At 36.2% G+C, this 23,117-nt stretch overlaps 1 protein-coding gene across 2 annotated transcripts in view; it reads left to right on the top strand.

Moving 5' to 3' along the window:
• The first annotated feature begins 6,647 nt into the window (after positions 1 to 6,647).
• Positions 6,648 to 23,117, top strand: part of clint1b (clathrin interactor 1b) — a 32,652-nt gene continuing 16,182 nt past the window's right edge. For both annotated transcript variants that reach the window (XM_079847863.1, XM_079847862.1), the window contains exons 1-4: positions 6,648 to 6,832; positions 17,912 to 18,016; positions 19,719 to 19,815; positions 20,337 to 20,445. In XM_079847863.1, the coding sequence (XP_079703989.1) occupies positions 6,792 to 6,832; positions 17,912 to 18,016; positions 19,719 to 19,815; positions 20,337 to 20,445 (352 nt within the window). In that variant the 5' untranslated portion in view covers positions 6,648 to 6,791. The remainder of the gene's footprint in view (positions 6,833 to 17,911; positions 18,017 to 19,718; positions 19,816 to 20,336; positions 20,446 to 23,117) is intronic.

Raw genomic sequence — 23,117 nt, 5'->3', positions numbered from 1 at the left:
AGTTTAGTGAACATATTGTCATGTTTGAGCTGATTTGAGCTTTGTGACATGGCACGTTATCCTGCTGGAAGTAGCCATCAGAAGATGGATACACTGTGGTCATAAAGGGATAGACATGGTCAGCAACAATACCAGGTAGGTCGGTTAATCGATGCTCAGTTGGTACTAAGTGTGCCAAGAAAATATCCCACACACCATTACATCACCAGCAGCCTGAACCATTGATACAAGGCAGGATGGATCCATGCTTTCATGTTGTTTACGCCAACTTCTGACCCTACCATCTGAATGTTGCAGCAGAAATTGAGACTCATCAGACCAGGCAACATTTTTCCAATCTTCTATTGTCAAATAAGTTTGGTGAGCCTGTGTGAATAGCCTCAGTTTCCTGTTCTCATCAGACAGGAGTGGCACCCGGTATGTTTTCTGCCATCTGCTTCAAGGTTTGACGTGCTGTTTGTACAGAGATGCTCTTCTGCAGACCTTGGTTGTAACAAGTGGTTATTAGAGTTACTGTTGCCTTTCTATCAGCTCAAACAAGTTCTCCTCTCTCCTCCCCATTCTCCTCTGATCTCTGGCATCAGCAAAGCATTTTCACTCACTGAACTGCCGCTCACTGGATATTTTTTCTTTTTCAGACCATTCTCTGTAAACCCAAGAGATGGTTGTGAGTGAAAATCCCAGTGGATCAGCAGTTTCTGAAATACTCAGGCCAGCCTGTCTGGCAACAACAACCATGCCACGTTCAAAGTGACTTAAATAACCTTTCTTCCCCATCCATTTTGATGCTCTGTTTGAACTTCTGCAGACTGCCTTGACCATGTCCACATACCTAATGAAATTGAGTTGCTGCCATGATTGGCTGATATATATACAGTATATATATAGCCAGTCATATATATATATATATATTTTTTTTTTTTTTTTTTTTTTTTAATAATACTGCATGATACAATTTTATTACAATTATAATAATTTAATCTCTTATAATTCTTAATATTATTAATGATTATGTAATAATAATTACAATAATATAGTTAAAATTTCAATATAATGTAACAATGTAAATAATATCATGACATTTCTATCATGACATTTCTTCTTTCTTTTTGGTTTGAGAAAAAAGCAAATGTGCTGAAAGCATGAAGGTCAGCTATGTTTATCCTTAAAGTGATATTTCATCAAAAGATACAATTTCTGTCATCATTTACTCTGACTCATGTTGTTCAAAACTGTATGACTTTATTCTGTGCAACACGAAAGATGATGTTCTTAAGAAGATATTTTGTTTTTGTTGTTGTTTGGTTCCCAACCTTCTTCAAAATATCTTCTTTTTATGATCCACAAAAGAAAGAAAGCCAAATGATGCCGGAATTAAAAGATACCTCTTTACTCCTCTTTTTCCTTTAAATTATTTTTATTAATTTAATTATATTTGTATGTAAAAGCCAGGCACATGGAATCTTCACACAGAATTTTGCAGAAAGCAAAGCAAATTTCCACAAAATATTTGACACCCATCGTACAGTTTTGATAAGAGTTTTCAGCTTAGAGTACTCTCAGCTCCATTTAAAACATTTAAATCCATTTCAAATCAGCACAGTAAATACCTAGCCCACAGATTCCAACCCGCTAACAGAGAAATTAACTTGCAATTCTGCGCTAAAACTCAAGACCTAGGTAAACGTTCAAAGAGGCGATTGAGTAAATTGCCAAGAGGCCATCTATATATCTCACACCTCATCACAGCTTTTACATGCCACAGCACTTTCTCAGTCGGTGGGTCCATATCTAAGTGCCTACCACGGACATTGTTTACCACTTTACCCCTCCCGATAGCCACATCACTACTGAATACTTTATCGGCAGCCACAAAACAGCCTCAGCTGTCAATCTCTGCCACTCCTTTTAGTTAATCTGATCAAATGGTTCCTGAGTGTCCTGACATCCTCATCTAGACTTCAAATCTGCCTGCCCACAATGGTCTCTCGGCTCCCTCGAGTGCTAGACTTTGAGGACATTAAGTGCCGTCTTGTGTCTGTTGTCACTCTAGACAATCGATGTTTCTTGCTTGTTTGATTGTCATCAGGTTAATGATTTATTTATACCATGTGTTTATGTGAAAGGTTGCCTTTTTTTATCTCCATCTGAGTCCATCTTTAAAATCTCAGCATTTCACCGGAATTCACACATGGAGGCAATATGATGCAGACTCTTGAGAAATGGACCCTGAATTGGAGATGACATCAGGAAACGGGTGGCCTAACCTTCGCAGATGTCCGCTGTCCATCACAAAGACGAGCATGATGGAATCAGGATGCCAAAGTGCTGCAGGATTAACAGACTTTCAAGGATGGCTCCTTTCTGCCATTTTAGATTTGGGCTATGAAGGATCACAGTGTTTTCTGAATGCGTTGATGTTGTTTTTGACTGCTGTTGTTAGGCGTCCTCTTGTTGAAGGGTGTACTGGAAATGTCCATTAAGTTTTGACAGAGACTTTTGGTGAGCTTTGTCCCACTTTCCAGAGTCAGAAGTTGAAAGACAGAGCAACATGTATTAGCTATTATCTGCAACTTAGGCCTAAAACTTGTTGTCAAACACAATTCCTGATTTTGGCACAATGCTTGCAATTCACAAACTCTGTGATACATATATCTATTAATATATTAAAGCAACTATCATGCAAAAGTGTGGAAAAATATGTAAATAAGTCAATTAAAAACAAAACGAGTTCAACACAATTTCATGGCAATTCATAATTGTAAATTCTGTTTTAAATTCATATGAAATTAAAATACTTGCATAACTTGCTTACACAAAATACTTACGTTTTGTACACTTTGGAAAATCCCACTGACAATGTATCTCATTCTCTAGTTCTGTGTTCATCGGTCATTTCGTGTTTGTTCACACAAAAAAAAGTATTCTGCCTAATTCACAAGTGTGATCGCACTTGAATTGTTTTCTGGACCTTGTTCTAATGTTAATGAATCTGGAATATTCTAAGTGACAACCACGTGGCGTTTTTATAACTCAACAGGTGAGAAAGGCCATATGTAGCACTCTAACATATTTAATTGTAAAGCATTATCTATTGTGAAGAGTCATTTCATTATGATTGTTGTAGAGCAGCCTGTGGTGGAATTTATTTTCAAGGAAGTATCATAATGGGTAAAGCTACAGTAATGTCTTCAGCTAGTCAGATTGAGATCATTTCCATTTAAACTGGTAATATCTCTTAAGCCTATGAGCAGTAGGAGAAACCATATTCATCCGCACAATCACGCAGAGCCAAAGCACAACCAAAACAATGTTCTTCCACAAAATGCAGCACCGCTAGAAGGCCTTCTTCCTTTTTTTTCTGCCCTAAAACTGTATGGGCGTCAGAGACTATAAATCAAAGAGACCTTCAAATTGGCAAGATGTTCCCAATCGTGCACTGCTACTCAGGTGCACAGCACACACCTGTCTGACTCTAAGTGGCTCTAAAATAAAATAATTTGCATTTTTGATCATAACTTTGGAATCCCTAGAATATCCTTGAGTCAAGCACTACAAAATTTCTTATTTCATTTCCACCTATAACATTTTTCCACCATTTAAAATTTTCCTAAAAACTTTTATTAAAGTCCGACTTTTTCGAACTTCTATGTTGGTCTAATTTTGACCAAAATAGGTAAACAGTAGGATGGTGCAGGTAAAAAGTTATCAATATAATTTAAATTTTGATTAATTTAATTAGTTGCTCAGACAACAGCCATTTAGGAGTTGACCTATAGCTGCTGAACGCAATCTTCAAGCTTAATAAAACGTAACACACAAAGACAACAGGATATTCTGAGGAGGACGACACAAGGCTTTTGTAAAATTCCACCAATAGGGGGCACTACAACTAAAAAAACATTATAAATCCTCAAATGTATGATCCATGAAGTTGAAAAATAACATGTACCTTCTTTGCTGGACGTCTTAACATATCATCTAGTCTAATGACTTGGATGCTTGAAAAAAAACATCAAATTCCTGTAAAAGCCAAAAGGTGGTGCTATAATAACCAACTATACATTTTAGCTAATAACTCAGCAACCGTGCGACATAATCAAAATTCTTATTTTTTTCTGAATCCTTGCTTGAAGCCCGAACAATCGTTAATAAGATTTTTATGATTATCTAAAATCATAATCCTCCATTCTAATTTGTAAAAAAATTTTTTTTACTTTTTTTACCTCCTCCTAGGCCGTTTGACTTGTCAGACCTTCACCAAACTCTAGCTCCAGCTCCAGACCATGCTGACAAAAACTCTCAAAGAATTTTGATCTATTTAACTGTTTAGGAGATTTTAAAAAAAAAAGAAAGAAAAAGAAATGTATATGCGTCTGGTATGGCCCATTTTGACTTTAAAGTTCTGAGCAAATATGCCAATAGTTTCATGAATGTATGATGCTCAGGAGGCTAACAGCAAATTCAGCAATTTCAACTGAAAGATAAAGGCTGTCATATTAAAGTTGTCCACTAGAGGAAGCCACAGAATAAGGAATCTTTTAAGCCTTTTTTTATCAGTTTCCATCCCTTTGAATGGAAATACATCTAGATCATTTGTATAATATGTATAATATGTGTACTGACAGACTAGTTTTATATAATTAGTATAAATATAAATCTGTGAAATGCTTATAGATCCTTAAATGTGTAACTTTTTTAGACCCCCCCCCCCCCCATTTTTTTTAAAAAATAAAAATAAAACACATTTTCAAGTTGCCAGACATGATTAAAAATACGGATTTTCACTTAAATAAAGAGACAATTTTATGTTTTTTTCACAATAATATATATATTTTAAAATCTATAAAGAAATGTTTTTGTTATGGTATGAATTATAAAATAAACACTTATTTGTTCAACTGCAAGCATAAGGTTAGAAGGCAATACATATAGCCTACAGTAGAAAAACATAATAAAATGAAAAGCCATTATAGCCATGATGGCTATATTATTAATCTTCTTTTCTTTTTGATGCAGCATTTACACTGTTTAAGTTTGTCAACAGTGTATTGGCAAAATCGTATGGTTTGGTATTGCGTGTATTATTAAATGGTATTATTAACTTAGAAAGACATTTCAAGTATTCTTATGTGGAGAAACCTTGTATTTATTTGACAATAATAAAAGTATAATTTATAACCATATAGGCTTAGTCTACGTTTTCTAATACAAACACTGATGAGTGACAAAATTTGACATCTTTCTTTCTTCTGATATAGGCCTATGCTTTTTTTTTTTTTTTTAAAGGTACACTGTAAAATATGCTGCCTTAAATTCAAGTACAATCAACTTGGTTGTTTATATCATTTTAACTTACATTAAACTGACTTAAAAATGAATTTTGTATAACAAAAAAAGTAGAAAATTGCTCAACTTATTTTTATGAGTTAAAGCAATGTAAAAACATGTTGTCATAATTTATTGATCACATCATTTTTACAGTGTACAGAGCTCAAAATGCACTGCATAGCAAGAATGATCCATACATTTCTAAATAAATAAATGAAATACATATAGCCTATAATTCAGTTGGGTTACCATTATAAAGTGTAGCCATGCTATGATGCTAACCTGGTTAGTTCTAGATTTAAAATCTTTAAAGTCTTAAAGGGATAGTTCACTTTGAAATAAAATTTTGGTATGTTTTAGCTTACCTCAAGGGCATCCAAGATGTAGGTGTCTTTTTTTCCGCAGTAGTTTCAATTTTGATATTTTTAGGTCAAACCGTTCTTGTCTGTCAGTCATTTAATGCAGGTCTATGGTCACGGTCTGAAAGAGCATGCACAGAGTCCAAATTAAAACAATTCCCCATCGTCCAAATTAAACAATTCCCCATCGTAAGTACACATTGATGGCCTAAGACACGAAACGAGCGGTTTGTGTGAGAAAACGAACAGTATTTATATCGTTTTTACCTCTTATACACAGCCACGTCCAAGTGATCTGAAGGCGCGCGCGCATCCTGGTGTGTACCTATGCACCAGTCTGCGTACACGTCACACACCAGGATGCGCGCGCGCCCTCAGATCACTTGGACGTGGCTGTGTACAAGAGTTAAAAACTATATAAATACTGTTCGTTTTCTCACACAAACCGCTCGTTTCGTGTCTTAGGCCATCAATGTGTACTTACGATGGGGAATTGTTTAATTTGGACTACTCTGTGCATGCTCTTTGAGACAGTGACCACAGACCTGCATTAAATGACTGACAGACAAGAACGGTTTGACCTAAAAATATCAAAATTTAAACTACTGCGGAAAAAAAAGACACCTACATCTTGGATGCCCTTGAGGTAAGCTAAAACATACCAAAATGTTATTTCAAAGTGAACTATCCCTTTAAGAAATAAAGAATATGCCTGATCTGTTTCTGCAAAATGTATAAACTAACCTGGAGAAACCTAGTATAAAAATCTAAAACTGCATTTCATGACCCCTTTCGGTGATTAACAAAACAACTGCTTTGCTTTGTACTTGGCTCGTTCCGTTTCTCGAAAAACTACATTTCCCATGATTACCCCATACGACGTCATGCCCGCGTCCTCTCCATCCTGACGCACAGTACGCGTCACCGTAGTAACTGTCCGCTCCGCTGCGCCGCGCCGCTGCTGTGTCGATTAGCGCTGGAGAGGCGGAAGGGGCTGAGGGAGTCTGTTATTATCGGTAACAGATATCCGAGTCCACCTGTGTTTTAGTGCGGACTGGACGACGAGATATTGAGGCGGAGAGCCCCTGCTAAAGCGCCGAGATGTTGAATATGTGGAAAGTCAGGGAGTTGGTGGATAAAGCGTGAGTATGCCCGGGCTTTTGCTTTCTAAAGATCTTGTGTGTCGATGCAGAGGCCCGTTACTTATGAAGGTGCGGATCCCGTGACGTCACACCCTCAGCTGATCACGAGCACCACACGGTTAATATAACAGGATGATCTCTCTTATTTCACAATTTTAAACCTATTTATGACCCCTTCCCGTTGAAGCGTGTTCATCTATTAAATCTACACAATCCACACGCTTGTCTTTCCCTCTTCTCTGGGCTGTGTTTCAAACCCTAGTGAGCTGCCTACTTAGGCATCATCTTTGGGCATGACAGGAGCGTGCAGCATTTTGGAGCACAATAGGCGCGTTTTACCTTCATATAACGCTTTCCAATGTTGACTAGGTAGACAGGACACTACTTTATCACATACATTCTTATCTGTACATTTTTCTTGCCAACAGTGGTATACCGCTAAAACATCTCTTTAGTCAGCAGCAAATGAGCTTGAACGGTCTCTGACGGCATATCATATCGGTTTTATTTGTGTGTTTAATGATGAAGTTTGTGTTGTTTAAATGTTATACATTTAGACGGTTCGCAGGCCCGTTATTCATGCTAGCTAATTAGCCTATTAGCTTAGCTAAAGGCACCATGCTAATTTCATGTGGTGAATGGATAACGGTATCGCTCAACCTTAACATCACAACACACTTTAGTATTTTTTTGTTGTTGATGTATTTTTAATAACAAACTTGACGATTCAGCTGTCAACCCTAAAATACAACGCCGAATGACCTTAGTAGTACATTACCTGTGGGCCTTGTTTTGATCCGTCAGTGCTCTTCACCTGAAAATGAATGAGTTTCAATTCAATCTTTCAGATGATTTACTCTGTAAGTGATGGTCACTCTTTATGGTGCAAATTGATTAGAAACATCATAATTAGTCAATATTAGCCCAATGAAAAACTGCATGGCTTTTCTCAAGTTTTCAAAAAGTTAGTGCATGCATGTGGTTTATTGATGGTCACAACTAAAACTAGATTGACTGACAGAAATGGGTTGTCTGTATGACATAATAGAAAGTTTCCAACAATAATCTTATATATAGAGCATCCTGTTGCTTGACTAACCAGCAAAAGGATGCTTTACTTAGTCTGCAAAATAGCTACCAATGTGATAATCTCAAAACACTGGTGTACATTTTTCCTTAATGACTTAACAGAAATGACTATTTATCTGCTGGTAACATCATTATATCATTCAAAGACCAAACAACAGCTGTATCTTAAAGTTTCATACTGTTTTTTATTAGCATGGTCTATTGGTGAATTGCTGTGGAGGTCTCAAACAAGTTGAAAAAACAGACAAAAATGGTCTCTGAAAGTCTATCTCAATATTTTTTGTTGTGACGTTCCCGTAACCTACCCAGAAACAATGATTTGATTGTATTAAGTCCAAAGGTAAAACTGCAATAGTTGGTGAAAACTAACCCATGGGAATTACATTTTAACTCATACATTTCCTAATCCAAGGTATCAAGGAACATTTTAACTGTAGAACTTACTGTTTTCATTTTCGTCAGTTTGCCCCATTTAGTGGAGCATTGCTGTTTCTAAATTGATCAAAAAATCGGCTGATAAAAATCTGCGTCCGATACATCGGTGCATCTCTAATGTAATGCTTTCTGTAAGAACTGCTTAAATAGTTATCCTACTCATAATTTTTCTGACTCCCTGTTCTTCTGGGTGTCTGTTGCACAAACAAGCCCCGCAGTCAAGTTTCTGTAATGTAATGGATGCCAGAGCTGAAGGGATATTTTAAGCATGCATGAATTCAGCTGAAAGGAGGTGGATATTGATATAGTTGGCCTTTTCATTGTCATTCATTGTGTAATATTGGGTTTGACTTCTTTGTATGCCCTTGCAGTGGTACCACATTGATAAATAAATTGGTACAGGTGCAGGCAGCTTTTGTTAAATTGTGTGTAATTGTTTGTGGAGAAACATAATGTTGCGGTTTAGCATAGTGTGTTTTTTCTTCATTTAATCATTTTTTTCTAAGAAGCACCTGTAGTTTAAAGCTTGTTTCTGCCACAGAATAAAAAAAAAAAACGATTATTGTGACTTTATCTCACTATTTCCACGACTTTTTTTCTTGCAATTGCGAGTTTACATCTCACAATTCTGACTTTTTATCTTAGAATTGTGTGATATAAAGACACAATTACGAGAAATCAACTCAAAATTGTGAGGAAAAAAAGTCAGAGTTGCGTGATATAAAGTCAAAAAAGAAAAGTTTTAAAATGATATTTTCGTAAAAAGACTAATAAAATCAGAACAATAAACAAATTTTAAACAACAGCACAAATGAATGCAATAAGGGAGAGATTAAATAAACAGCTTTAAGTTTTTGAGGTGGTTATACTGTATATTCAGGTAATAAATACTATAGAAATTAAAGCAATCAAATGTAAAATAACACTGGATAGTTTTCATTGTAAAAATGAAATGCAGATTAATGCTTGCAATTAGTTAAAAAATGTATTCAGTAAAGAGCAGAGAGTGATTTTCTCTGTCTTTTGTTCTTTGATTAAAGGAGAACTCCGGTCAATTTTAACATTGAGCTCATTTTTTTGTACATTTGGAGTGCTGTCAATACAGAGAACAACGACAAAAATCGGTGTTGCCTACACCGTGTTATCCTCTTTTTAAAATTTGCACCCTGTTGACTTCAATGGGGCAAGTTTTAAACCTGCTTTTAGCCTCTTAACATCCTTGATGTGTCATTACAAGTGCACAGCCAATGTGAGTGATTCCTTCAGAGTCAACACGGGTGAATCTGACTGCAGTAGATGTGAAAGATATGAATAAAAATGATGTTTATTCAGCCAGCGCACAAACCTGTATTTACATCCTGTTTTCGGTCAAAGTCCACAGTAATCGATTGTCGAGTTCACGCGCATGATCATAGGTACTAAACCAATGCGCGTGAACTCGACAATCGATTACTATGGACTTTGACCGAAAACAGGATGTAAATACAGGTATGAGCGCTGGCTAAATATTAGACTCCTGTCATTTTAAGAGCTTATGCACGGATCCAATATACTATAACAACTTATAATTCTCAACTAATTTGGTTCCAAAACTAACTGAATACTGACTGGCAAAAACATTTTGGCATTTTGACAATTTTGTGTGTATTTGAACTTTTAAGCGCAGTAAGCCACTCAATTTGGTACTTTCGACTCACAAGACAGAGAGGCGGCTTGTACACTTCCCTTATATAGATCAGTGGTGCGATATTGCCTGTGCCGCTGGCAACAAAACCATCCATGAATTGGGAAGATGTGAGACTGACCGGTCGGTTACTGATCATGCAGAAAAATGGCCGATTCCGCTCTCCGGTTGGTCGATCAGTGCATCTCTGTCGGCAAGTGTGTTATGTCTAATGATTTAAAATCTGTTCTGATTTTCAGTCATGCAATGTATTCCAGCCTTAAGTTGCATGGTATGAACATGTTGCTTAGGGAGTTCCTTTGTGTCCCTCTGTTATGGGACTCCAGAGATTGAATTCTGTTTTTAAACATTTTTGGCAAAATGGAGATGATCCGTTGTTTGGCTGCTGGGAGATGGTTTGGAGTGGTGCATAACCTCAATGACTTGTTTTGGTAATCCACCAACATTTCAACAACCTACAGATGAGAACCATAAATTAGACTTAAATTCACCCCAAACTAAATTTTCCAGCATATTTCCAACAGAAAGAGTGAAATGCCATGTTTAATTTTCCTTTTACATGCCAAGTCATGACACACTGCATGGACCTGATTATGATAACTACAGTACATTACATGATTAGATATTGCAATAATAATAAAACGTATATGAATATTCCATCTTCGTAGTTCTTATATTGTGTTCACTGCGCTGTCTAAGAAGTTAGAGTTAGCAGACATCTAAACAGGCAACAAGCTTGCTCCTGGCACACGCTACAGTGGAAACCATTCTTCTTGTTGAGAAAGGACTTTCTCCAAACCCTACTTTAAAGTTAGCAACTCTGGGCAACTCTGTTGAATTTTAACAAGATTGTTTACAGAAGTAATCTTCAATTTAATGTTAGCATCAGCACTTCCAGGAAAGTTAAAGTTGAGCCAAAGGTGTGAAATTGGTTTCTTATTTGCAATTGCCCAGTATATTTCATCATCACATATGGTTTTGTTTCTTTGTGTAACTTTTAATAATAGAATAGTCTAATAGCAATTTTACTGTACTATTTTACTGAATGTGATTTTGAAATAGCTTGTTGCAGGTAGATCAGATGTCAGGTTATGTGAGAATAACATTGCTTGCAGTGATTTTTTTTTGTGGTCAGAATGTGAATGTCCAGCTTGTCTGCTTTAAATGTGTTCTGAATACTAAAATATTCTTCACTGATGTGCAGTGTTATTTTGACAGCACATTTTGATTTAGTTTTAGTCATAGTCATTTGACTAAAATGCCATTTAGTTTTAGTCATATTTTAGTCATCTGAATTGTTTGTTTTAGTCTAGTTTTAGTCGACGAAATACAATAAGATTTTAGTCGACTAAATCTACAGTAGACTTAGTCGACTAAAATATAATGGGTTTCAATTTAAATGCATTTATTTAGAATTTCTCTAAAATTAACAAAAAATATATACTCCCGGAGAAAACATATATTAACCTGCTAATATGAATGATTTTAAAGTTTGAACGTGCAATACAGATACAGATTTAACTACTGTAACTTAAAAAATATCTTAAAATGAAATAAAACCACTTTTCCTAAAGTAGAACAGTCTTTTTTTTCAATGAATGATATATGAATTCTTTATAACTACTTGCATACATCATTCTCTATTCTTTCAAGCAGACATATTTATTTGTATGAATTAAATATAATTAATCCTTATTAAAGCTATTAACGAGCAGTGAATGCTTTTCTCTTTTTCTTTTGTTGCTTGATCAATATTAAGGACACAGACCGCATTAGGTTTATTATTCACTGTCACTTTAAGACATCGGTTCATGTCCAATGACATGCACATAGATACACTCACAACTGTTTAAGAAATAACCGACATAATTTACGTGAATACTCTCCAAAACGGACATTTAGACATAATATTTGTGTGTATTTGTCCATTCAGACAGGAAAGAGAGCTCAATTCAGTCCTCGCGCGCTGTATAGATGTCTATGTGAATGGCTGCACGCTTCGGGTCGGGTGCGTGCGCACAGAAAACCGTACCGAATAGAGCTCTTTTTTTGCGTCGTCACTCTTATTCAGATCTTCATGTCTGCTCTACTCATTCTCCCAGACGTTTACATAACGTTTTATGAGACATGCAGCGCATGCCAACTCGTGTGCCGCTGGGTAGATCACGTCACAGTACAATTGTGCGCATCTACCACAAATGCAGGACATCAGACTGGATCGCTTCCCAAATCGTCACTATCTAACATTTTCGTCTAGTTTTTATTCGTTGACGAAAATGTCAATAGATTTTCGTCATAGTTTTTGTCATTCAAAACTAGTTTTTATTTAGTTATCGTCTCGTTTTCGTCTGTGAAAAAATGTCGTTGACGAAAATAATGACGAAAATTATTCGTCAACGAAATTAACACTGCTGATGTGACTGTCACTGGAAATTTTTAGTACATAATAGCAGCTGGAAAATTCCATGGAATTATAAGTGAGATTGATCAACAAATAGTCTCCCTTTATGTTAACCAATTTGGTCAAATAAGGTATTGTAAATATTTGAGACCAATCTTGATGCTGATCTGTGTGAGTTGAACAAACAGCTATTTTCGTTAAATAACTTTACAATTTCAGTTAGAATGTCTTGGATGTCAAAGCCTGCTATCACTTCAGTCCACAGTGAAAGCATTTTAGATCATTTAATGCATTACACAAAAGCATATATAGCCTATATTCAACTTTTAATTTAAATTAAATGCATACATAAATAAAAGCTTTATATATAAAGCAAAAATTGCTAAACTTCCGTGTTTTCTTTTTAAGTTTTGTGAACCCATATAGCCTAAATGGTGAATTATAAGTTCAGTTGAATCACTTGCATTGACCGAGATCGTTTATAGCAAGCGTTGTGAACCTGATCTAAACCGGCTTGGATTTGTTTGGTTTGGTCTAAACCTACTCTGAATCTTAAAGTTTGTTCAACCAGCTTCCTGTAAGGGGCCGCTGAGCTTTATTTATATATTTATTTGTTTGCTGTTGAGTGAAGAATCCAGTGGTAGCCTCAACTCAGAGTCACCCGTCTCCATAATTCACATCTCTTGGGACTTCTTTCCCTAACTTTCCCTTGTCCGGGTATCACGCTTTTCATCTCTTAGCTGGCGCTTTCGTTCCCTCTCCATCATACTTATTATAAACCGCCAGCATCCTCATCTCCATCGTAAAGCTTTATCCAGACCTTTGCTTCCCTCAGAAGCTCTAGGTAGTCTTTTTAGTCTGAGGTGGCGGAGCAGGAAAGCTGAAACCACTCAGAGAGCTTTCATGTTAGGCGTCTTGAGTTTGTTGTGGGTTTTTTTGCAGGCCATAGTGAATGTGCAAGTACACCCATTCATTTCTAGCGAAGAACAGCAAAGGAGGGAATAAAAGAAGTGGAGAGTAAATCTCGGCAGGCCCATAGAACAAAGAGGCTGCGGATGCAAAGGATGGCAAGACGCCCCTACGCCTGTCTGTGCCCCCTTCTCTTTGTGCGAAAGAAAGCCTGCCTCTTCTGCTTTTGTCTTTCCTGCATATTGAATATTCCAGTAAAATATGTGCAGCACAGTACACAGCACCGTACGTGTGTCTGGAATGTATTCATGTGTGTGTGACTGCTCTACAGGCCGCTTGCCTGCATAAACCCACATCATTCATTATTCAGTTGCCTGAGATTTTCCTTGTAATCTTACGCCAACTTTGCAGCGTTCTCTCTACATGTTTGAGTTGCATTGATTGCCATTCCCTCTGTCGTGAACTCTTACTTGTCATTGAAGCAACCGATTTGTGGTCACACTAGTAAATTTGCTTCTTGTGTGCCTGATTGGTGATTTGGATTTGAACATTTGCATTTATTAGGTTGTAATTTTTCAATTATTTATTTATTTACAAAAGGTTAATAAGTCTCTTAAAAAATCTGATAATTTGACCATTTATGACCAGAAATGTTATGTTGTAAAATGTGGTGCTACACCCAAAAGCTTTTGTTAAAAAAATTACATTGGAAAATATTTTTTTTGTTGAAAATAAATAATGATCACTCCAATGTATATTGTATATGTCTATGACGAGTCACGCAGGTACTGGGCTACTCCGCTGCGGTGCCGACCCGACCCGTCTAAAATAGTCCCAATATAAACACTTATTATAGGTGTACCGCAGTGATTCAGGATAAGGCAAAAACAAAGTTTGGAAAATGGATTCATGGCGTACTCGCTCATTATATACATTTTGTACATTTTGAACCATTACGGACTGCAAAACTTTTTTTTTGTTTATTATTTAGTATTTTTACTTTGGCACATGCCTTTCATTGACCCTTATGCTATAGTTTCTTTGCAGAACAGCAGATTTTTACCATAATTGTGCATATTATTCATAGTACCATATTTGTTAGGCTGTTCCTTTGGATTATGCATCATGACCGTTACAGTTCAGATGTGTAATATTAAAGTAGAAAACAAGAAGAACTTAAGTAGCATCATCTCGCCTTTAAATTGCAGTTACCTAAAATCTAGCAATAAAAAACTGTTAGATGACCTACTTGTTCGTTAATTGTACTTTAGAAAAGGATATAAATACATAAAATATACAAGGATAAAATGTATGGGTTGTTTTAGAAATAGAATCACAATATAAAGATTAATATTTATAAAATATGAGCAGAGAGAGTTTGTAAATTGTACATAAAAACATTCGTATGGATTGAATTAAATGACAATTTACATGCTAATGGATTCCTGAGCGATTTACTTATTATGCTCGTGTTTTATTAATAAGACCCAAAGATTGTATCCACACGCACAAATACATGATGTAATGAAGCTGGAAGAAGAATTTAAGTGTGGCTTTTTATGGAATAGTGCTGGTTAAGCAACTTAACATTCTTCCTTGCCAGCTGCCACACAGTTAGATCCATCTTTCAGTCATCAAGACCATATGTGCAGCATTTGCCTCCATCTGAATAGTCTGAATTACTTGAGGAATTTTGAGGTTTTGTTTTTGAAAGTGTTTACAGATTGAATTTGCTCTTCCATTAAGTCAAACTGGTCCATTGGAACGACCACGCCACCCACAAATCCTGAAAGTGACGCAGCTGAGCGGGATTGATTTCCTTGCTGCCAGTTTTTGCTGAAGTCATTGATTTGGATCAGATGTGATTTTGGCTCTCTGACTCTTCAAATGATTGTGAATCAGCTACGTTGTGTTTCCAGACCACCTGCTTCCACGTTCCAGCGAGATGCATGTTGCCCACCTGCTCATCATCCAGCACCACTTGACTGTCTTTAATAACTTCCAGAAGTTCACTTCCACTCTCCCACCCTCTTTACCCTTTGGGACTGTGAGAGTGAGGCGGAAAAAGCCACGTTTTCACATTAGTAATGATTATGGAAAGTGTTTGCAGCTGTTTTGAGAGTTCGCATTTTAAACCTCTGCTGAGTGCCACCTCTACAGTGGTTATGTGGTTCTGATTTCAAGTATGTTATACTCAAATGATGTGGAATTGATCTTTTATTTACAGGCTGTGTCCATGTTGATTGTCTGTATTAGTAGGATGCACTGGATAGTCTGGTCTTTAGGTCGTACTACACTAAGCTTACAGTCGACCATAGTCAGGCCATTGTTGAGCGTCTGTGGACCTATTTTTTGCAGTTCTGCTCCGTTGACTCTAGTTGGCTTTTGGAACTGTGATATCAGCAACATATTTACATATTAACAGTTGATTGGACAACTACTCTCACATGAAATGCATCAAACCATATTATTGATGCGTCATCAGATTTGGGATTAACCGTGGTGCACGTACATGCTGAACTTTAAGTAGAGAATGGTACCTAAAACTTTTGCCACATTTGCCAATGACTTAAGAAAATGTACCGGCCATAAATATTTTTTAATAGCCATGAAACACACATTAATCCTTATTAAAGTTACAAAAGTTATTCAGTCTAGAGCAGAGAGTCATTTTTCTTTGTCTTTTGTTGTTTGATTAAAATTAAATACATAGACAGCATCAGGATTATCAGGCTGCTGTCACTTTAAGAGCTAATGCATGGATCCAATATACTGATACATGCGTTTGCTTTCTCAACTCTTTATGTTCACTTATAAACGGCATAACCGACTCTGTATTTGAGGATACTTGCAGTTTTACAAAATTTAGTTTAAATATGTCTGTTCAAGCGCAAGAAGACGTGAAAGACAGCACGCGAGTAGCAAATTGAGTTCCCTTTCTAACTCTTGAATATTGAAATTGGCAAGGCTTAAACTTGTGTGACGATGCATCACTGGCGTCAACTGTCCCGAGCGTTGTTCTTGTTCATGTTCTCACAATATTGCATTGTTAGAATTCATAAAAATGTAACCGGCTAACTGGTGATTGGTATCATTTCATATACTCGCCAACACCGGTTTTTACTCTCATTTGGTGCTTGGCAAGTGTTAATTTTAGGCCCTGGTTACACCCCTACAAACTTAGTACAGAAAAAAGAATGCGATTGCATTCTTCTAAAGCCATACGATAGCTTTGGGAGTCATTATCCAAAACATTCAAATGCAAGAAGTAAGAACCAATGTTGTTAGATATCAGTGATGACAAACCTGGCCGGACACATATGAGAAGCCTTGTTTGATGACATTTGAGAGCTTTGGCATAGAGGGTGATTTATAAATCAGAAAACTTGACATCAGTTACTTTTACAATGTTTTATTTATTTATTTTGTCCTTTTTGTAGCCAAGTCATCATCCATTTTTGCTGAGTTAAGAGCAGCTCGGACATTTTGTTAAACATCTCCTATTCGTCATCTAGTTAGGAATGATATTATGGTTGAGAAAAGGATGATCGGTTTGGAGGGATAATTTTGTTGGAGTGAACTATTCCTGAAGTGTAGTTTAAACATTCTCCCAGGCTGTGGAAACTTTGTAAGTTGAGGAATGAATTTGCATTACACTGTCTCTTCCAAACCTGTTAAAGAGTAGGGTTTTTTTTTTTTTTAAATTATCGTCCTAGGTTAATTGTCAATCTGGTCTTTGGCCTATGATCATCTAGAGTTAAAACTGCGCATAAATTATATTTAATTTCTCACTTTCTCCATTTGACTTAGAATGTCTATTAATCAAAACACAGGAGCAACTGTTCTGCACTTTTATTTCCAATTCCAAATAAAGGCACATCATTTCATTGTCACGTCCTCCTACGCTTCCTCACATCTAAAGTTTTGTGGAAAACATAGCACAAAACAAGTTGACATGAGTATTAACAGTTAATGATGTGCCCTACTCCCAATTTCCTCTTCCTTGTCATCTACCTTCCTCGTAGCTAGTTATTATAAACCACAAAGATTGGTCTATAAGTTGGTCCATTGCTTGAATCTGTTGGTCGGGGAACAAAATTATCTTTCGGACCTCTCCCGTTAGGCCAGACAAGTGTGTGCCCAGGCTGATTTTATAAAATATTTGTTTGTAGAGAAGCTTTTTTGGACTTAGTTTCCTTCACATATCTTTGGCCAGCATAACTTCATCATTCAATCTCGTAGATTTTTCCTAGTATTTTTTTCCCCATAGACTGGCAGGTTGATCTACAACAATGTCAACGAATTGGCTTAGTCACATAATTGCTCAGTAGATTTAACACTGAACAGACCTCTCGGTTCAGTTTTTCACACCGGGCTTCAACTGAACACATTTAAACCTTGGCAGTCTGTTCTCTTCTATCAGTCCAAAATATCAGTCAACCAAAATGGACCTGCTTGAGTTTTTTTTAACACCTTCATGTGCAACAATATATTGACTTGTGTGTCTGTGTGTGGTTGTCTGGTGTTTATTTGTGGTTCTCTGTTTTTCGCTGTTTCCCAGCACCAATGTTGTGATGAACTACTCAGAGATAGAGTCCAAGGTTCGGGAAGCCACCAATGATGACCCCTGGGGCCCATCGGGTCAGCTCATGGGTGAGATTGCCAAGTAAGTGCTCGAACTACATGTTCTCCTCAGTCTTCAGGCATTCAGTGACTCTTCTCTGAATTACCGCAGAGCATTTGTGTAGGGCAATTACTGCAGAATTACATTGATCTCATCATTGATAGCTGATGATTTAATTTGCATTGCATCATGGCATAGACTTGTAACTCATAGTTACGCAAGTTGATTCATTACCTCCTCATCTACGTTTTATTTTTATAATTTTTTTAATTTTATTTAGTGCCTTACATTAAATTTGTACAAAACAAGTGTACATTACATCGTTACACTCTACATTAAAATCAGAAACAGGATGGATGGTTTGACAGTATTTGAATATGCCAAACTTTGTGATGGAAACCCTGTGTTAGTACTATAAAACATATTTGCTAAGAATAATAATAATAATGGAATATACAAACATCTTTAAAGCTGTTCTGTTTGTCAGTGGTATAATTCCAGTTTTTGACAGGTTTAAATAACTCACCAGATTATAATATAGTAGGGCTGCACGATATTGACGAAAATGTGATATACGATAACTTGTTAAAGAATGCGATATTCGCTATGCGATACGATTAAATAATGCTTTAATTGTGTAAAATCAATCTAAATTATATTTAAATATATTTAAAAACTGAAAATGTTACAACCAATATAGGCTATATGTTTCACATTCTTTCTGGGAAAATAAAGAATCACTAAAACTTCTGAAAGTGTCCAGCAGTGTTTTAGCATTACATAAAAAGTAATGTCACAAATCTGACAATGTCATTTAAACATCAATGTAAAAAAAAAACTAAAAAAAACTATTTAAATACCAACAACTCTTTGCTCAACTTGGTGGTAATATATAGTTATATTAATCTGAAAACTTAACATCAAGAACATTCAGGTAAAAAAAAAAAAAAAAAAAAAAAACACCTGAAACTAGAGGTGGATGATTAGTTGTTTTTGTTAATTTGCTGTATCTTTATTAATAATATGAACAGAGGCAAAATACAAACAATAGGACAAATACAATAAAAACAAAAAAAGATAAGATACAAATGAAATAAACAGTTCTAAGTTTTTCAGGTTGGCCTACTTAGATCTTTTTTCTCAGTGCCATTCAAAATGAGAAACAATACAGAAATGAAATAATCAAATGTACAAATAAAACCAAGTCTTCCCATTAATTAAATATACATTGATTCATATTAAAGCTGCAAAAGGTATTCAGTCAAGAGCAGAGAGTTATTTTCTCTTTTTCTAATGTTGTTTTTTACAGACAGCTGAAGGTCTACTGTATTAGGCTGTTGTCACTTTAAGACTAATGCACAGTATTGACACACCATATTTCTTTGACAACTTTTTATAACTTTTTAATAGATATCGCAAGCCGTTGAGATGCATATGTACATTTGCAATATTTTGCTAATTTAGCGATATCATGCAGCCCTATTATATAGCTTTTAATAAACCAAGCAAAATTGCTTCTGCATATCAACTGGGCAGAATCACTGCATTTTATTTAGAGATTCCACTGAACTTTATATTTAGACAATTTGGCATGGCATCATTTCCACTGAGGAATCTCCTGCTGGTAGTAATTACTGTTCTCGGATTGTTATTATATACTTAATTAAACTAATACAAGGTTTCAAAACTTTTAATTCATTTAGTATCTATCTTACCATTGTAATCCTTCTTATTCATGCTGCAGATCCACATTTATGTATGAGCAGTTCCCTGAAGTTATGAACATGCTTTGGACTAGAATGCTGAAAGACAACAAGAAGAATTGGAGGAGAGTTTACAAGGTACAGTGCGCTGCTCATCTCTGTTAGAATCTTTCTTTCTTAAATCATACTTTCACTTTAAATGAGGAACAATTACTGAAATTAAGTGTACATTTATTTGTGTACTACATTTATACAGTATTTAGTAAAAAAGCAAATACCAAATCACTACAAATAGACCACTATATCGGTCTATTTCTAATCTTAATTAATTTCTTCACACAAAGAAATGTTTGTTCCGTATGTGGTTACACTTCCTAAAAACCCATGATTCACTAAGAATTTTCAATAGTCCAGCTAAACTTTTTCAAGTTTTTAGAGAGTGTAAAGGAATATTTAAGGTTATCATCATAATGTCTGTGCTGCATCTGTAGCATGTATGCTGCTGATCACATACAATGATTTTGACTTGAACCTCAGAGTGTAAACAAAGTGTGTGTGTGTGTGTTTTAAGCTAATTATACTCTCAAAATCCTGCATTTAACTCTTTTAATTGCTTGATTTGGAAATATCCCTAATAACTCCCTCTTCCATATGTGCAGGCCTTATTGCTATTAGCGTACCTCATCAGAAACGGGTCAGAGCGGGTGGTCACCAGCGCCAGAGAACATATTTACGACCTGCGTTCTATGGAAAATTATCATTTTGTAGGTAGGTTTAAATAGATGAAATGCTTAGAAGGTTAAAGTGCCCCTATTATGCTTTTTTAAATGTTCCTAATTTAGTTTAAGAGTTCTCCTACAATAGGTTTACATCATGGTTTACATGCATCCATGGTCAAAAAAACTCTAACCTTCTCATAATATGCGTTGCAGCATAACCCTTTTTCTCATAGTGTCTGAAACAGTTTGATAAAGGATTTGTTCTCTAAACCCCTCCTTTCCAGGAGCATACTCTGCTCTGATTGGAAAGAAGGCCCAGTCAGTTGTGATTGGTTTACCCCTTACAGCGCATGTTGGAAACAAAATGTCCATTACCATATCTGAGTTTAAGATCCAGAAGCTTCCTCAAACACACACTGTAGGGTTGTAACAGTATACCGGTATGATACGGTTATCATTTCATGCACATTTGCTTACCTACGGTATTGGAAAAAAATTAATCAGGCGGAGAATCTCGCCTACACATAAGCAGCTTCATTCCACTTGACTGTTTAGACTCAACTTGATCCACCCACACACGTACAGCGGAGAAAATGTCAGAGACAGAGGCTGTTATCTCTAACCTCTATCCCCTGTCGAAAAGAAGTTAAAAAGAGCATTTCATCATTTTATTTGAGAAAAAACTGTCAAATACACTCTGAAACTCTAAGGTCTTCACTACAACCCATCAAAATAAATTTTTGAAGAAATTATGACAGAAATACACTCACCTAAAGGATTATTAGGAACACCTGTTCAATTTCTCATTAATGCAATTATCTAATCAACCAATCACATGGCAGTTGCTTCAATGCATTTAGGGGTGTGGTCCTGGTCAAGACAATCTCCTGAACTCCAAACCGAATGTCAGAATGGGAAAGAAAGGTGATTTAAGCAATTTTGAGCATGGCATGGTTGTTGGTGCCAGACGGGCCGGTCTGAGTATTTCACAATCTGCTCAGTTACTGGGATTTTCACACACAACCATTTCTAGGGTTTACAAAGAATGTTGTGAAAATGGAAAAACATCCAGTATGCGGCAGTCCTGTGGTCGAAAATGCCTTGTTGATGCTAGAGGTCAGAGGAGAATGGGCCGACTGATTCAAGCTGATAGAAGAGCAACTTTGACTGAAATAACCACTTGTTACAACCGAGGTATGCAGCAAAGCATTTGTGAAGCCACAACACGCAAAACCTTGAGGTGGATGTGCTACAACAGCAGAAGACCCCACCGGGTACCACTCATCTCCACTACAAATAGGAAAAAGAGGCTACAATTTGCACGAGCTCACCAAAATTGGACAGTTGAAGACTGGAAAAATGTTGCCTGGTTTGATGAGTCTCGATTTCTGTTGAGACATTCAGATGGTAGAGTCAGAATTTGGCATAAACGGAATGAGAACATGGATCCATCATGCCTTGTTACCACTGTGCAGGCTGGTGGTGGTGGTATAATGGTGTGGGGGATGTTTTCTTGGCACACTTTAGGCCCCTTAGTGCCAATTGGGCATCGTTTAAATGCCACGGCCTACCTGAGCATTGTTTCTGACCATTTCCATCCCTTTATGACCACCATGTACCCATCCTCTGATGGCTACTTCCAGCAGGATAATGCACCATGTCACAAAGCTCGAATCATTTCAAATTGGTTTCTTGAACATGACAATGAGTTCACTGTACTAAAATGGCCCCCACAGTCACCAGATCTCAACCCAATAGAGCATCTTTGGGATGTGGTGGAACGGGAGCTTCGTGCCCTGGATGTGCATCCCACAAATCTCCATCAACTGCAAGATGCTATCCTATCAATATGGGCCAACATTTCTAAAGAATGTTTTTAGCACCTTGTTGAATCAATGCCACGTAGAATTAAGGCAGTTCTGAAGGCAAAAGGGGGTCAAACACAGTATTAGTATGGTGTTCCTAATAATCCTTTAGGTGAGTGTATATTACTATTGTACAATAGAATGTACTTCTCAAATAATAATAATAATAATAATAATAGTAATACAATTTATTTAAACATTATTAAAGGAATATATCTTTGCCCAAAAAAGGATACAAAATTTAAAACATTTATTTGGTTACATTTTAAAGAATTTATTAAATTGCTAGTTGGTAGTAAATCATAAAAAGAAAAATACATTTTCTACATAAAATACATTTCATAGGACTCTATTATTCTTACATTTTTTTTTTATCAATTATTAATGATAAAAAAATAAGTTATTAATCTAATCTATAATCAATTATTACATTTAATGTATTAGACATGTTTTTGATTACTGAAATTTGAATAAACAAAACAAACAAATGTTTCAAGTTTGTTATAATAAAGCATTTGTTCAACCAAAAAACCTGTTTTCATTCATTTAACAGTAATTTTAACTGATAATAATAATAATGACTGTTATCATACCGTGAAAATCTCATACCGTTACAACCTTATGCACAATGATATGAACAGTAGCGACGGCATCGGAAGAAAACACTTCTCGACTTGTCAACAACACAAACCGAGCTCTTCCAGGCCTCAGCTGCTACTATATCATCTCAGGTTTGTGCAGGACGCAGGACTGGAATTACTGACGGCTCGTCAGAATCGGTTCTTTTTTTGGGAGACAATAACTCCATTTATCTGCACTTAGATCTTTGGAACTTTCAGACCTTTTACATTCACAA

This window comes from Squalius cephalus (assembly GCF_949319135.1).
Source record: "Squalius cephalus genome assembly, chromosome: 17".
NCBI classification, from domain to species: domain Eukaryota; kingdom Metazoa; phylum Chordata; class Actinopteri; order Cypriniformes; family Leuciscidae; genus Squalius; species Squalius cephalus.
The sequence above is the reverse complement of the archived record's forward strand: the minus strand, read 5'-3'. Positions and strand labels throughout refer to the sequence as shown.